The following is a 14,038-nucleotide window of genomic DNA, read 5'->3' on the forward strand; positions in this document are numbered from 1 at the left end:
TGCAGCTACAGTACAGATCAAACAATTATATACATTGTTGAGGAGCGACCACTAACCAAATTCAGCTGTGGGCTCTGAGAGCTCTATTTGGTCACTAATAATGCTATTGTTTGGCTCAGCAAATATGCAAATATAAAATAAATAAATCTGAACATGCACTGTGTAATAGTTCATGTCACGGACCACACTGACTACTACAAGCCCCCAAAGTTTGGGGCCTCAGGCCTGAACGCTGGCCGAATATTAGTTCTAGCGGCCCGCTCTTGTTCAGAGCAGAGCAGCAAATAAAGAGTTAAGCAATTTCTGTTAAACTATCTGGCATGAGCCCAGGCCCTGGGTCAGGGTGAAGCAGCAAATAAACTAACAATAAGAGATTCCAAAGCGCAGGCCCGGGTCTGTGGGGGTCCAAGCCACAATGTGCTGCCCAGCTGACCCATTTCCTCAGCCTCCCCAGGTCGGCTGTCCCTGGGCCACTTCCCTGTTCCTCCTGGGAGCCTACCTGGCTCGGGTGCTGCTCCTTGGTGCCGGCTGGGGATGGAGGAGCCAGCAGCATGTCCATGGGCTCTGGGTCCTGCACTGGTAAAGGTTCAGGCAGTCCAGCCCACTCATTTGGGCCCAGCAAAGGTCTTGGGGGTCCAGGTAAATCTGTGGGCCCAAGTAGCAGCTTCCACAGCCTTGTCCAGCGAACCAGGTCCAGCAGAGGCTATGGCATTCTAGACCAGTGCTCAGGGTCCAGCAGTGGCACAGGCGGTCCAACCCAATCCTCCCTCTGGGGGCAGCGTGATAGGGCCCTCCTCCACTGGGGTTGGGGGAAGAGCCTCTGCCCTGCTCAGCAGCCGAGCTCTAAATGAGCTTGGAGCTCCTTTTCTTATACCCCCAGCCCTGACTTCCTGTTTCCTATGGCAAAAAGGGTGTTTGCCCCTTTAAGGGCGGCCACTTTGAACTCTGCTGTTCTCCACAGCACACTGCGATTCTCCTCGTGAATTCACATATGGTGCTGTTCTCCTCATAGCACACTGGAACACAGTTTAACAAACACTGCATTACACACTGCAAAACTGCTCCTTACATTGCACATTTGCAGTGGATGCCAATACTAGAAAATAATTGTTTGTAAATGGATGTAGTGAGGGGACCACATCACTGCTCTATAATTTTCAGTGACTGCATCATGTTTCAACTGAATTCCAGAGGGAACATGGGCCCTGAGGAAGGAGAAGGCACATGTCCTGATCTATCTACCTTTTGATCCACTGCCACATGCTATAATGATTCTAAAGAGATTTTCTGAACAATCTCATTCTACTAAAAGTTCAAAAGGACCCTTCTGACATGTAGAGTTGTCTCACATTATCTCTGAAGAAAGAAAAGTAAGAACCAAAAAGTGAGGTGAAGGGTACAAATTCACATAGACTGGATAATTATCCTTGACTGCAGCATCAAACTAGTTATTTCTGTGAGAGGGTGGTTGAGAAACAAATGACACTTTCTGCTTCAAGAACCTCTATCCTTTCTAAGCTGATTTGGTTATTTCTCATGGTTTAGGACAGGGCTACTCAACTTTGGAAGCCCCGGAGGCCACAATGATAGTCACAACACATGCTGAGGACCACAACTTAAGTGTGGTTTCACATACATGCAAATATATATGTAAATAGCTTCTCTGACACTGACTGGCATGAATACAAAGATTAGGACATAGATAACTACAATATCTGTGAACAGTTAGTGTTTTCTTTTAAAGTTCTACGTTTAAAGCCCACATATCTGTGAGTGGCTAAAAAATCTTTCAAAGAAAGCAGTGAATCATCCATCTTCGGATTAAACATGTCTTTTCCATCAAATAGTAAATCCTGTACCACATTCTGTATCTTCACAGGTATTACTGAGGCAGATAACAAAAAGTCTCTCCTCTTGATGATACCAAGAGCCATTAATCTAGCCCCCAAGTTTATGGACTATAAGGCTACTTGAAGAGAGTTTCTGGCAATCAGCTGACTCTCAAAGCAAATCAATTTAAACTCCTCTATTAGAACTTTTAAAAAGCGGCTGCTTTGTCTCACTGCATATAATTCTGTTTGGTCAGCATATCTAACTAGTTTATGACTCTAACTGGAACAGAAGCTGAAAAATACATTTTATAACCAAAGAGATCTAATTTTTGGATGTTTCTCCTCAGGTGCAGATTTGTAAATGCTTGGAATAATCATTTGCTGCAGTTACAAGAGATGACAGTGATAGATGTGAACAGAAATAATCAAATCCCTTTGGAAGGATTTGATACTTTTGCTCAACTGTTTTTGAAGTTGTTGAAACAGATGCTAGAATAGTCCACAATCCCTTAATGCAGAGTTCTCAACTTGTCGGAGGGGGTGGCATGAGCCAGTTTCAGAGGGTCTATGAAGCAAGGCCAACTCACAAACAGAAAGCCTGAGTTCCCATTGCCCGAGAAGTTGAAACCTGAGTGGTCAGCTAATGCTGAGCCAAGAGCTTCAGGCTCCCTTTCCATCAGCTAGCTTTGTCCAAGTTTCCTCTGGATCCTAGATACCGTAGTTTCTCCAGGTATGATCAGCTAGAGAAAAATTATCTGGGATAGACAGGCAAAGAAGTTTGCACAGATTTGGGTTGGTGGATGACTTTGAAATGCTCCTATAACCTAGCTTTACAGTGCCCCATGGCATCAGACTCCAGGCAATTGCCCTGCTTGCTACCCTGCATGTAGGCCTTGGCTTTTATACGCAGAAAACCAGTTGTGGTACAGGTGGGCAATGGAGTTTTTATAGCATGTTGGTGGGGCCTCAAAGAAAAAGGTTGAGAATCCCTGGTTTAGTGGGTGCCAGAATTCCTTCTTTAATTGGAAGGTCTATTCTATTCTGCATTGACAAGCATAAGATAACAAATAACTTCTATGTTTTCCAGTGCCAAATCCCCTGACTGCACAAGGAGATGTTAGTGGTTACACTGTAGTACGGAGGAAGCCCACACAAAACATTCCATCTGCGATCTCTTCAAAGGCAGACCTGTTACAGGGAGACAATCTCACAGTGCTCTTTCCAGTTCTTGTGCCCACCTCCCCAATGCTTCAGTTCTCTTGACACCCACAGGTCTGCTTTCCTCTTCCATCCTATTGGGAAAGGGAGACCTCTTCCTGGCTGAACAGCTGCCATATTACCTGGTACTCTGTGGTCAGCAGGAATGCCTGACTGTTCTTACTGTCCCAATCTTCATAATCTTGTTCTCCTTAGCATATGATAAGCTGGTGTTACCTTTCTTATCCACTCATTTAGATCCCAACATTAAGTTGAAACTGGGGTAAATCAGAGTCTGAGGTCTCAGACTTTCCTATTAAAAAGAGTCTCAGACTAATGTGCTCTGGATCTTTGAGTGCACCTCTTAAAAGCTCCATAGATAGGATGCATTATCTTTTTCATTTAAGGGAATCTCTCATTCCTTCAAAGCTTATAGCTTATATCCATCTGCAAAGGGAATGAGTCGCCTGTACAAGGAGCACAATTTAAAGCCTATTTTGACAAAGTCTAAAACTGACAAGGCAACTGACTAGTCTCAATGACAACAGCAAACTATGTTGTCTTTTTTTAAAAAAGGCCTAAAAAACTAATTAGCTAATTACTAATTAATAGCCAAGTAAAAAGACAAATAACTTGTCACAATAATAAACTATTAAATAAAGACTCGGTGCTCTGATTCACTGCCAGAGGGCATTAGAAGGAACTGAAGATAACTGGACTGCATTTCCCCTTTACTCTCAAAAGGGGATACAAGGTAATGAAAGATGCATGTGGAATCCCTACTGGACATTGTTGTTTGAAATTCCAAACTTTTATGCTGTATTATAAGTAAAAAACACATGTAAAGGAACTCGACAAATGATTGTTCACATCCATTTAATTAAAGAAACAGAAGCCATTGTTGATTATTCAAAACCTATATGCTTTCAGTTATAATTACATTACAATTCAGTTGTGCAGGATGCACATCTTTTGCATTTGTACAGCTTCTAGATCCCTATTTTGATCAGGACTTTTTGCCACTACCATAAGAATAAAGCTCACAAGACATCTAATAAACCTTCCAGCAAAACAAAACAAAAAACTTTTCAGACTTCTTTTTATAAATTGTAAGAAACAAAAATTATTTTAAACTGCTTATACTGTGTAATAGCAAGAATGTGAAGAGCTGTGTTCTAATATTGGTCAACTTAAAACAACTTGCTGAGCACATCACATAATGTCCTCATGTTAAATTTCTGCCAGATTGAATAAATCCTTTGGTAAAAATACTTTCGTAGTCAAAGGATCAGATGAATATAACTTGCAATTGCCTCGTGAGGAAAATGAGCTATATCCTGTACATGAAATCATCTGCCAAAGTACGCCTAAAGATCCTGAGATCAAGGAGCTATTCTCAGCAATCGTTCTGATGTCGTGTCCATCTTGGCAATGACTTTTCATTCTCTTTTCTGAGTGTAAATTTACACAGGAGTTCCCTCTATCTTAAAAAAAAACCTAACAAAGTAGTAACACCTGATATCAGAAGACTGACCTCAAAGGATATGTTCACAAAGAAGTCTACATTGACATACGCCACTAAGGATTTATGCACCAATATTCTGTACATATCATCCAGACTCCTTGTTACAGTTTGCACCTCTATAAACCGGAATTCTGCGGAGGGGTGTGGGAAGCCTGGCATGCATGACCCCAACAGGTCTCCCTAGAAAAGCCAGGGAAGATGGGCTGAGGGGCAGTGGAGGAGTTGGGAATAACAGCATACAACCCAGCTGGGCTGCTGGGGGAGCCGGGAAGCCTGGCAGGGCAGGAAATGAGGCCATCACCAAGGGAGCCAGAAATCACCTTCCCCGTGTCCAGCAAAAACCCCTCCTCTGGGACCAATTAGGTCCCAAAGGTGCCGGACCAGAGAGGTCCAACCTGTACCAGCTATGACAGAATTCAGAGCAAAGCACTTGGTACAATACTGTCAGCCTTTACTACTGGACAGTCAAAAGCCTTGGTAAAAGGGGAAAAAAGGACTGAAATCTGAAAAAAAAATTAATATGCCTTTTGAAAGATATTAGAAGGCAGTTTTCATGAATGAAAACAGGTAAGAGCTTTTTTGAGGATGCATGGGAAAATTTTAGAAACATTAAACAATGAATGCACTCTGCTTCAAGTTTCCATGTCCTTTGTATCTTAGACCAACTTTAGAAACTGGAGAAAAGTATTCTGGAACACTCAAGTGTCAGAATGATTCCAAAAAAACAGTCTAGCAGCACAAACAGAAAGATTGTATATTAGTATTTGCTACAAAAGAATAAGGCTCCTTTTAAGATTCCTTTTAAAAAGGAAAGCTTTAGAATGAGTTTTAGTTTCAGAGAGCCCAAAAATGAATGTGGTGAGTCTTGTATTGGCATGATATTTCTCCGTTGCACAAAGAGGGCAAGAGGGAGGAATATGCATCTTAATTCTGGTACTATAAAATCAAAGGAAAAGGAAGTGGAGTAGAAACTGTATGTCGTATGCAGCAAAATTTAGTTCAACTAATTTTTAATTTTATAATTATCTGTAAAAATATAACTGTAGAAAGATACTTGCCAGTGCAAGCCTTATGGGTTTTATTATTGCACTACTCTATTTCATTTTGCATGTCTGCTATGTGTTTAGCAATGTGTTGCTATGCAACAAGCTAGAATCCTCACTGTTTAATTCTTCAAATTATAACAAGAGCAAAAGCCAGCCAGCCACTACAGATCTTTTCTATAATACCAAAATCCATCCTCAGCACACATGCCAATAAAACAAAGACAAATCCTAAATAAGAAACTATTTGAGTTGAATATTAACAAAAAAATCGATGGAGATTGCCATCAATATTTATACAATTATTCATGACTAATCAGTTGCTTCTAAAGAAAACTGACAGCAAAATATTTATTGGACAGATACACAGATTTATAAATTGTTTACCATGATCTATTCTATATCGTCTCTCAATCAAAAAATTAGTAATGGGAAATTCACTTTATTGTTAAATGTTAGGTTTCATCTTAGCCAGAAAAGGTTAAATAACCACTGAAATGCAGATCATAGTCACTTTTAACTTTTTTAGTTTTATAGTGGATTAATTGCACATAATTCCACAAAGGAGACATCAATTTCAAAGACCAATTGCTCCCCCTAGTGGTGACCAATTGTTCTATGTTGCTATAAATACTAAAGCTCTTAATCCTAAATTGACAAAATTATGCAGGAAAGAACAGTTTCCAGCTTGACTTATTATATTTCAGCCAAAGCAATAAAATAATTAAATCTAAGTTTACTTTAGTAGCAACATGAACAAATATTCTTTGGCAAGAAATCAATATACCAACCCATAATACACAACTAACACTTAGAGACACAAGTTGGGTGAGATAGTATCTTTGGCTGGACTAATTTTTGTGGCAGAGAGAAACAAGCTTTCAGACTACATAAAACTCTTCAGTTCTGGGAACGGTAATCCTAGCATCACAGCAAAATACAAGGAGGAACAAATTGGTTAGCACAAGTCATTAGCACATAATGTAAGAGACCATGTAATGAAAAGAGGCCCATTAACATCTCTGCCATCATAGGACAAAAAAAAAAAAAAAAGAAATTAGTGGGTTACAGATTGCTGTAGTAAGCCATAAATCCAGTGTTTCTGTTCAGTTCATGATTTTTAGTGTCTACAATGTAATGAATTTAAGTTCACATTTCAAAAAACCGAAACCGCGGTTTTGCCAACAGTGGGGTGATTTTTCAACAGATCCTGTACTCCTGTACTTCGAAACAGCGCCAGAACACAATTATGCAAATGAAGCACGGGATATTTAAATCCCCGCTTCATTTGCACTTTCGATGTGCTTTATTTACATGCCTCTGCTGACAGGGGTGTAGTGTAGACCTAGCCATAGAATGATTGCTTTGGGGAAATTGTTCACCCATAGAAGACAGTTTCAGTCTCGTATAATTTTCCTATGTGATGGGTTTGGTATCACTTTGAATTGGTGTGTCCTGGTTTCTAGGAAGCTTTCTTTTGATGATGACCTTCAAAAGATTATGGGGCTGCTTGGGCAAGCAGCCATGACTGCAGTGAGTTTGGGAAGTGACATCCCTTCCCTCACACCCCATAGCAGAGCCCTTCTTCTCCTTCAGCAGAACTTAGGCTGTCAGCCACTATAACTCATCATGGATAGGTTGTGGTTTCCATTAACTGCTGTTTTATTTCCTGCAACTTGCCCAGGACTTTTACTCAAAATAGTTGTAACAAAATCTTACCCTTAGGCTACGTCTACACTGGCCCCTTTCCCGGAAGGGGCATGTTAATTTCAGCCATCGTAGTAGGGAAATGCGCGGGGGATTTAAATATCCCCCGCGGCATTTAAATAAAAATGTCCGCCGCTTTTTTCCGGCTTTTAGAAAAGCCGGAAAAGAGCGTCTACACTGGCCCCGATCCTCCGGAAAAAGCGCCCTTTTCCGGAGGATCTTATTCCTACTTTGAAGAGGAGGAATAAGATCCTCCGGAAAAGGGCGCTTTTTCCGGAGGATCGGGGCCAGTGTAGACGCTCTTTTCCGGCTTTTCTAAAAGCCGGAAAAAAGCGGCGGACATTTTTATTTAAATGCCGCGGGGGATATTTAAATCCCCCGCGCATTTCCCTACTACGATGGCTGAAATTAACATGCCCCTTCCGGAAAAGGGGCCAATGTAGATGAGCCCTTACTGATGTATTATATGCCATTGCAGATAACCAAATTCCATTAACATTAATATTAATAGCATAGGAGCGGTGCACCACAGTATGTTGCCAAATGGAAGATGCTAATATCAGGATTACCATTAAGCAGAATCTACTGTACATTTTTGCAAATGAAATTTGATTGTGTTACTACTATCCTCTTGAACGTGATCATGAAATACTGTTATTGAGTCTGCAGAAACAGGCCCGGTCCACTAGCTCAACTGGAAAGCTGTCTGCAGAGCCAGATAGATAGTTGCATACCAGTTGTCCTACTCAGATAACTAGGGCATAATAAAGCCTGGAGAACAAGGATATTTTAAGGATTTTTAAAAGAGGTTGCAGAAATGCAAAGTTGGAGAGTATGTAAATAAATTCTCTGCCTTGCTTAATCTTCTACTAGCCTCATTTGTAGCCTCATTCCTCAGAATTGGTAACTTCATCCTACTCCACTGTAATGGGTGAGAATATGGGAGAAGTATGAAAAGGAATCAGAGTCATATTTGTGCTTGTGGAAGGACTGGGGCAGTAAATGGTTAACTGGTTAACTAGTACGCCTCACCCTTAATGTGAGGTTTACTGGTTCCAGTTCGCCAGTAGGGGCTGGAGCAGCTCCTTATCCGCCCTGGGTACAGGGCTGCTCCAGCCCCACGGGTCCCACCACAGGCAGGGGGGTCTCTGGCTGGCCAAAGCAGCCCCTACTTGTGGCAAACCCCTTCCCGCCACAAGTAACATGCTGGCTCCCCAGGAGCAGGGCCAGTGCTGGCTTTGCTGCAGGCTCAGAAATATAAAGTTTTTATATATATAAGCTTTATACTCCTGAGCCCACAGTACATATAACCTCTAGAATTTTTAGTGGTTACACGGTTTTTTAAAGACTTTTTACATCCCTAGGAAGGACTACAGTATTTTTCATATCAAATGAACAAAATGAGTGGAAATGGGAGAAATTGAGGGGTTTTCTTTTCTGGGCTAGGTGTCAGGCCAACAGAATCTCAACAAAAAAAACTGCTTTAGATCAGCTCTCAGCCTCCAGCCCTTCTGTGGTATTTTATCAAATTAAACAATTATTCTGATAATTATTAAAGGTATCCCTACTATAACAGTATTTTTAGTAACTTCTGGAGAAAAAAGACTGATACCACATTGGCAACACAGTAATAATCACTAGCTGGGAACTGCAGATTCAGAACCATCTCAGAACTCTCATGCCCATTGACAGCCAACAGGTCAAGAGCGAAATACGATGTATTCATCAGATCAAAGGCTTTGCCTCACAGGAAATGTCTTACGAGAGAAAGAAAGCAAGTGCAAACACTATAAGTAGAACCTGAAAAGCTAATTCTGAAAAGCACATACTGTCAATCTAAAAGGTTCAAGCAAGTACTCACTAATTGTCATTGATTCTGGCACAGTGGCTGAAGGCAACATATTGCTTAAAGCATTCACTTGAACAGGAGGACTGACATCCACTCTAATTAAAAAGACAGAAGATCATTAATATTAACCAGAGAAACTCAATTCAAAGATTTGCCGAAATAAAAACAATTGAAAGACAACATTCTATTCACCATGTGTAAATGTAACTCAAATTAATGTACTAAATTGACAAAGAGAAAAATAATTATAATCCAAACTCATTTGAAAGCTAAAAAATTTACATTAGAGCTTCCGCATGAAACTTAATTTATAAATATTGAAAATATAAATATTCAAATAGACAAACTATATGACGAGCATATCATGCCAAACTGACTTCCAGATGAAGTCCAGATACAATTTGTCATAGTTATTATAACGTGATTCGAGATTATATAAAATACTAAGATTATGAAAATAAAGAATCATCGTCTTTGACATTTGTCTTTCCAAATGTTTCTAAAATTATTTTAGTAGTTTGAGTATTGAGTAATTATGGTGTGGGTGCCAACTTTACTTTGCATGTGCCCATTTACAATTAAGTATTTTTGTTTTATAATGATAAAATCTAAATTTGATTTACTTATAAGGGAGTTCAGATCCTCTCTGAGCCAGTTCTACTGCGAGAATAGCACTTTCATGTTCGTCTCCATTCTCCATGTCACCTAAAGCAACATGCACAGGACACAAATTAGTTAATGGAAAAAACCCAAACAATATTAAAAAATGAGCAACAGTTTCCTGTTACACTTGCAACTAATAAGAGTAAAATTTTCAAAAGCACCTAAAATCAAAATTTCACAAAGGAAATACCTGTGCAAGTGCATAAGCCCCTTTGACTATCAATGAGACTTAGGTGCTTTTGAGAATTTTACACTTAATCATATTACATTTAGTGTTCTTACATTTTACAGTAACAATTTCATGTTTGAGCAAATGTCTTCCCTGAAGTATCACAAATCTTGATGCTCAATTAAATATGAAATTTGATACTCATTATAAACTGAGAGCTGTGGGAAGTGAACTGGTGGTTTAAATCCAATCATAAACCGACATTTTATAAGTTTAAAAAAAAGACAGCTGTTGGTAACAGGTGTGTTTCAAGATGTGTTGCTTATGTCCATTCCACAATAGGTATGTGTGCTCGTCACATGCACTGCTGCCTGAAGTTTTTCCCTCAGCAGTACCCATAGGGGAACAGCCCTAGCAACTCCTGGAGAATGTGTCTAAACTACACCCCTCTGCCGACAGAGAGATGTAGCTTAGGCACTTCGAAAGTGCAAATGAGCCAGAGACTTAAATATCCCGGGCTTCATTTGCAAACTCACATTTGGGTGCTGTGCCGATCACGCTCCCTTTTAAAAGTGAAAGTAAAGTCTAGCCGACAGCGGGGAGCTTTTTCACCAGATCCTGTACTCCTCATTTTTAAATTATTGTATAGTCACAGCAAATCTTAGTGGGTACATGATTATTCAATAGTCCCAGGGGTGGGGGTAGGGCTGGCAGCCAATGCACTCCCGGCCCCACTCGCAGGAAACCAGTCCACAAGGGGAGATGGTTTTAAAAGCAGTGTGGGGTGGCAGGAGCCCTTGTATATAGGGGGCCCAAGCTCCCCACAGACATGGGTTGTGCTGGCATCCACAGAGCTGCTTCCCTTGCTTCCTCCACCCTTTATGCTGCTTCGGACTTTGCACCTGGAACTGCCCTTGCTCAACTAGTCATCAAGGTAAACGTAAATCCGTACTTCCTAACATCTGAGGTAGGCTGCCACTACCACCAGACACTTAATAAATACCATTGGTGCAGTGGCCAGGCCAAAGGCAATGACCATAAACTGGTAGAGGGAGGTCCTATCATGAAGTGGAGGAAGCGTCCGTGGCCAGGAAAAATTGCCATGTGGAAGTAAACATCCTGTAAGTTGAGGGCAGCATACCAGTCTTCCAGATCCAGTGTGGGGATAATTGTGGCCAGAGTGATCATTCAAAATTGAGTTTCTGAAGATACACATTGAGGCCCCTCAGATACGCCATAGGCCTCCTTTGGCCTTTGAGATTAGGAAAAATCTGTAATAGAACCCCCTGTTCTAACAGTGAGGCAGAGCTTCTTCTACTGCGCCCAACCTCAACTCCAGAACCTTCTATGCAGGAAGGCTCCCATGAAAAGGATCCCTGAAAAAGGACAGGGATAGAAGGTGGGTAGAGAGAGTAGAAAGGAATTGTAAAGCATATCCCTGAGAGACAGTACTTAGGACCCATCAGTCTGACATGATGGAAGCTCACGCTAGGAGGAAATGGGAAAGGTGGTTGCCAAATGGGGGGGAAAGAGGGGCAGGGAAATATTGGATCTCCTCGGATATCTGTTATATCCTATCTGTACCATGATAGGACTGGTACAGAAAATAGAATTCATTGTTTCCTTGCCCCTTGCTTGGAGCAGGTGGAGACCAACTGGGCAGGAGCTAAGGACTGGCTCAGTCTATGCTTATAGCCCTTACTCTTTCTAGCTGGGAGCTCTTGTCAGGGTTGCCTGCCCTGACTAGTAGAGTATGAGGGTTTGAAGTATTTCTGAGTTGGGGTGGGAACATACAAACAATCCCAGGGTTTTTGGATAGGCCAAGAGTCCTTCAGCTCAGGTAACTTTGAATCTTTCTAATCAGCAAACACAGCACAGCTGTCAAAAGAAAGGTCACAGAGAGAATGTTGGGCCTGTGAGGACAAACCAGAAAGGAGTAACCAAGATGCCCAACACACAGCAAGAGCAGATCTCATCATGCAAGCAGCCAACCCCCCCACATCAGAAGCAGCCTGCAAGGCTGCTCTAGCCATTGTTGTTCCCTCTTCCAGGAGAACTTTCAACTCCTTCCTGGAATCCCTCTAGGAACGGCTTCTCAAACTTAGTCATGGCCTGCCACATATGGAAATCGTAGAGGCCAAGGAGAGCTTAGTGGTTAACCACCTGCAATTGTAAACTGGCTGAGGAATAAATTTTTTAACCCAATAAGTTGAGTCTTTTGGAGTTTTTGTCCATGGGTACTTCCCTTGGTTGCCTCATCTCTCCTTTTTGTTGACCACCTCTACCACCAGGAAATTATGAGCAGGGTGGAAGTATTCGTGGTCCTTGGCTGGGACAAAGTACCTCCTCTTTAGAGGATAGCTCAGTGGTTTGAGCATTGGCCTGCTAATCCTAGAGTTGTGAGCTCAATCCTTGAGGGGGCCATTTAGGGATCTGGGGCAAATCTGTCAAGGATGGTACTCGGTCCTGCCATGAGGGCAGGGGAGTGGACTCAATGACCTCTCAAGGTCCCTTCCAGTTCTATGAGATACGTATATATCTCCATATATAAATCTCTTTTGGAGATGGTCAGGAGGGACAAGGGGTTCTGCCACAGGGCTGTGGTGATGCTTCATGAAAGGACAGGGCCACTCAAGCCAAGAAGCCACAGGTTAAGTGCTATCCATTTCAGGAGCTCTTAACGCTCCTTGGCATCCTGCTTTAATACTGGGTGCAGGGGCTCAGTATTGGGATCTGGAACGGTACCTGGACTGGGAAGAGGACCTATGGCTGAAGACCTTCTCAACCATGATAAGCGTCGAGAAGGGGACCAGTGTCTGCATAATAGTGACCAACAGCATTGCTGCATTAAGCAGTCTTGAGAGCAGTATCAAAGTCGGGTTCACCTGGAACTGACCTCGGTGTGATCTTCAGGAAGCCTGGGAACTCGCCCATGGTCTCTGGGGCTCTGTGAGTTCCACACCCAGAACCAGGGGAGTGGAAGGGCCCTTCTTCCATTGTTCAGTGATTGCAGGCTATGTATAGGGGCGCTGACAGGATGGTACCTTGAGAAGGGATCAGGGTCATTGGGGAGGCAATGCTCACATTGGGCCCAACATAGGCTTGCCCCTGAACCATGATATTGCATGGCCTGGTGCAGCCAGTACCAGCAAAGTCAGTATGTCCTGAGCCCCTCAAAAGACCTCCAGTGTAGATGGCTTTCAACATCATCACTACTTGATGTCACTGGAGCAGGAAGGGAAGGGCTTAACCGCTCCACCTGAGCCGGCCCCTGTTTCCCTGAAGGGGTCTTGTCTTCCCCCGCCCCTGCGAGATGTTGGGGAGCACTCCCTTGCCAGCATCACTACTTTCTGCACCAGGGACTGAGAGGGAAAACAGTGTTGGCCTCATGAAGGCACCGATAGAGTGCCCTGCACTAAGACTATGGCACTTGAGGCTGAAGCTGACCTGGACTTTGGTGTCAGGGCTAGCACCAACTCCATTAGAAGTGCCCTGAGGCAAATGTGTCTTTCTTTTTTCATCCAAAGCTTGAATAGCTTGCAAATGCTGCACTTGTTGGCAATAAGCCCCTCACTCCAACATGGCTTAAAACCTAAAGACTAGGGCATGCCCTGTCCCTACGCTAAGTCCTGTCTAGAACACTAACTAGATTGACTAATACTAACAATTAACTCTACTGAGAGAACTATCTATACAGAGGTAACTGCCTTTGCAGCAAGAAATGTAGCTAGCACAGAAGTTCCAATGCACCATCACTGAAGGCAAGAAGGAATTGAGATGGGGGAAGCACACAATACCCCTTATCCACGCTATGGAGACACCACTTTGGAGATCCTGAGGACAACTCTCTTAGGGGAACTGCAGAGGGAAAAACTTCCAGCAGCAGCGCATGTGGCAAGCACACACACCTACTGAGGAATGGACATAAACAAGCACTTGAAGAAGAATCCACTATTTCAATTGACATCTTTGTTGAAAGTCTTCATACAATGAAGATAAAATAAGTACAGGCAGTCCCCGACTTACGCGGATCCGACTTACGTCGGATCCGCA

At 42.4% G+C, this 14,038-nt stretch overlaps 1 protein-coding gene across 8 annotated transcripts in view; it reads right to left on the reverse strand.

Moving 5' to 3' along the window:
- SNX29 (sorting nexin 29) overlaps positions 1 to 14,038 on the reverse strand; it is a 463,946-nt gene that overhangs the window by 402,159 nt on the left and 47,749 nt on the right. For all 8 annotated transcript variants that reach the window (XM_075899351.1, XM_014577718.3, XM_014577716.3 and 5 more), the window contains 2 exons: positions 9,777 to 9,858; positions 9,166 to 9,248 (listed from right to left, as the gene is read on the reverse strand). In XM_075899351.1, coding sequence (XP_075755466.1) covers positions 9,166 to 9,248; positions 9,777 to 9,858 — 165 coding nt within the window. The remainder of the gene's footprint in view (positions 1 to 9,165; positions 9,249 to 9,776; positions 9,859 to 14,038) is intronic.

This window comes from Pelodiscus sinensis, chromosome 16 (assembly GCF_049634645.1).
Source record: "Pelodiscus sinensis isolate JC-2024 chromosome 16, ASM4963464v1, whole genome shotgun sequence".
NCBI lineage: Eukaryota > Metazoa > Chordata > Testudines > Trionychidae > Pelodiscus > Pelodiscus sinensis.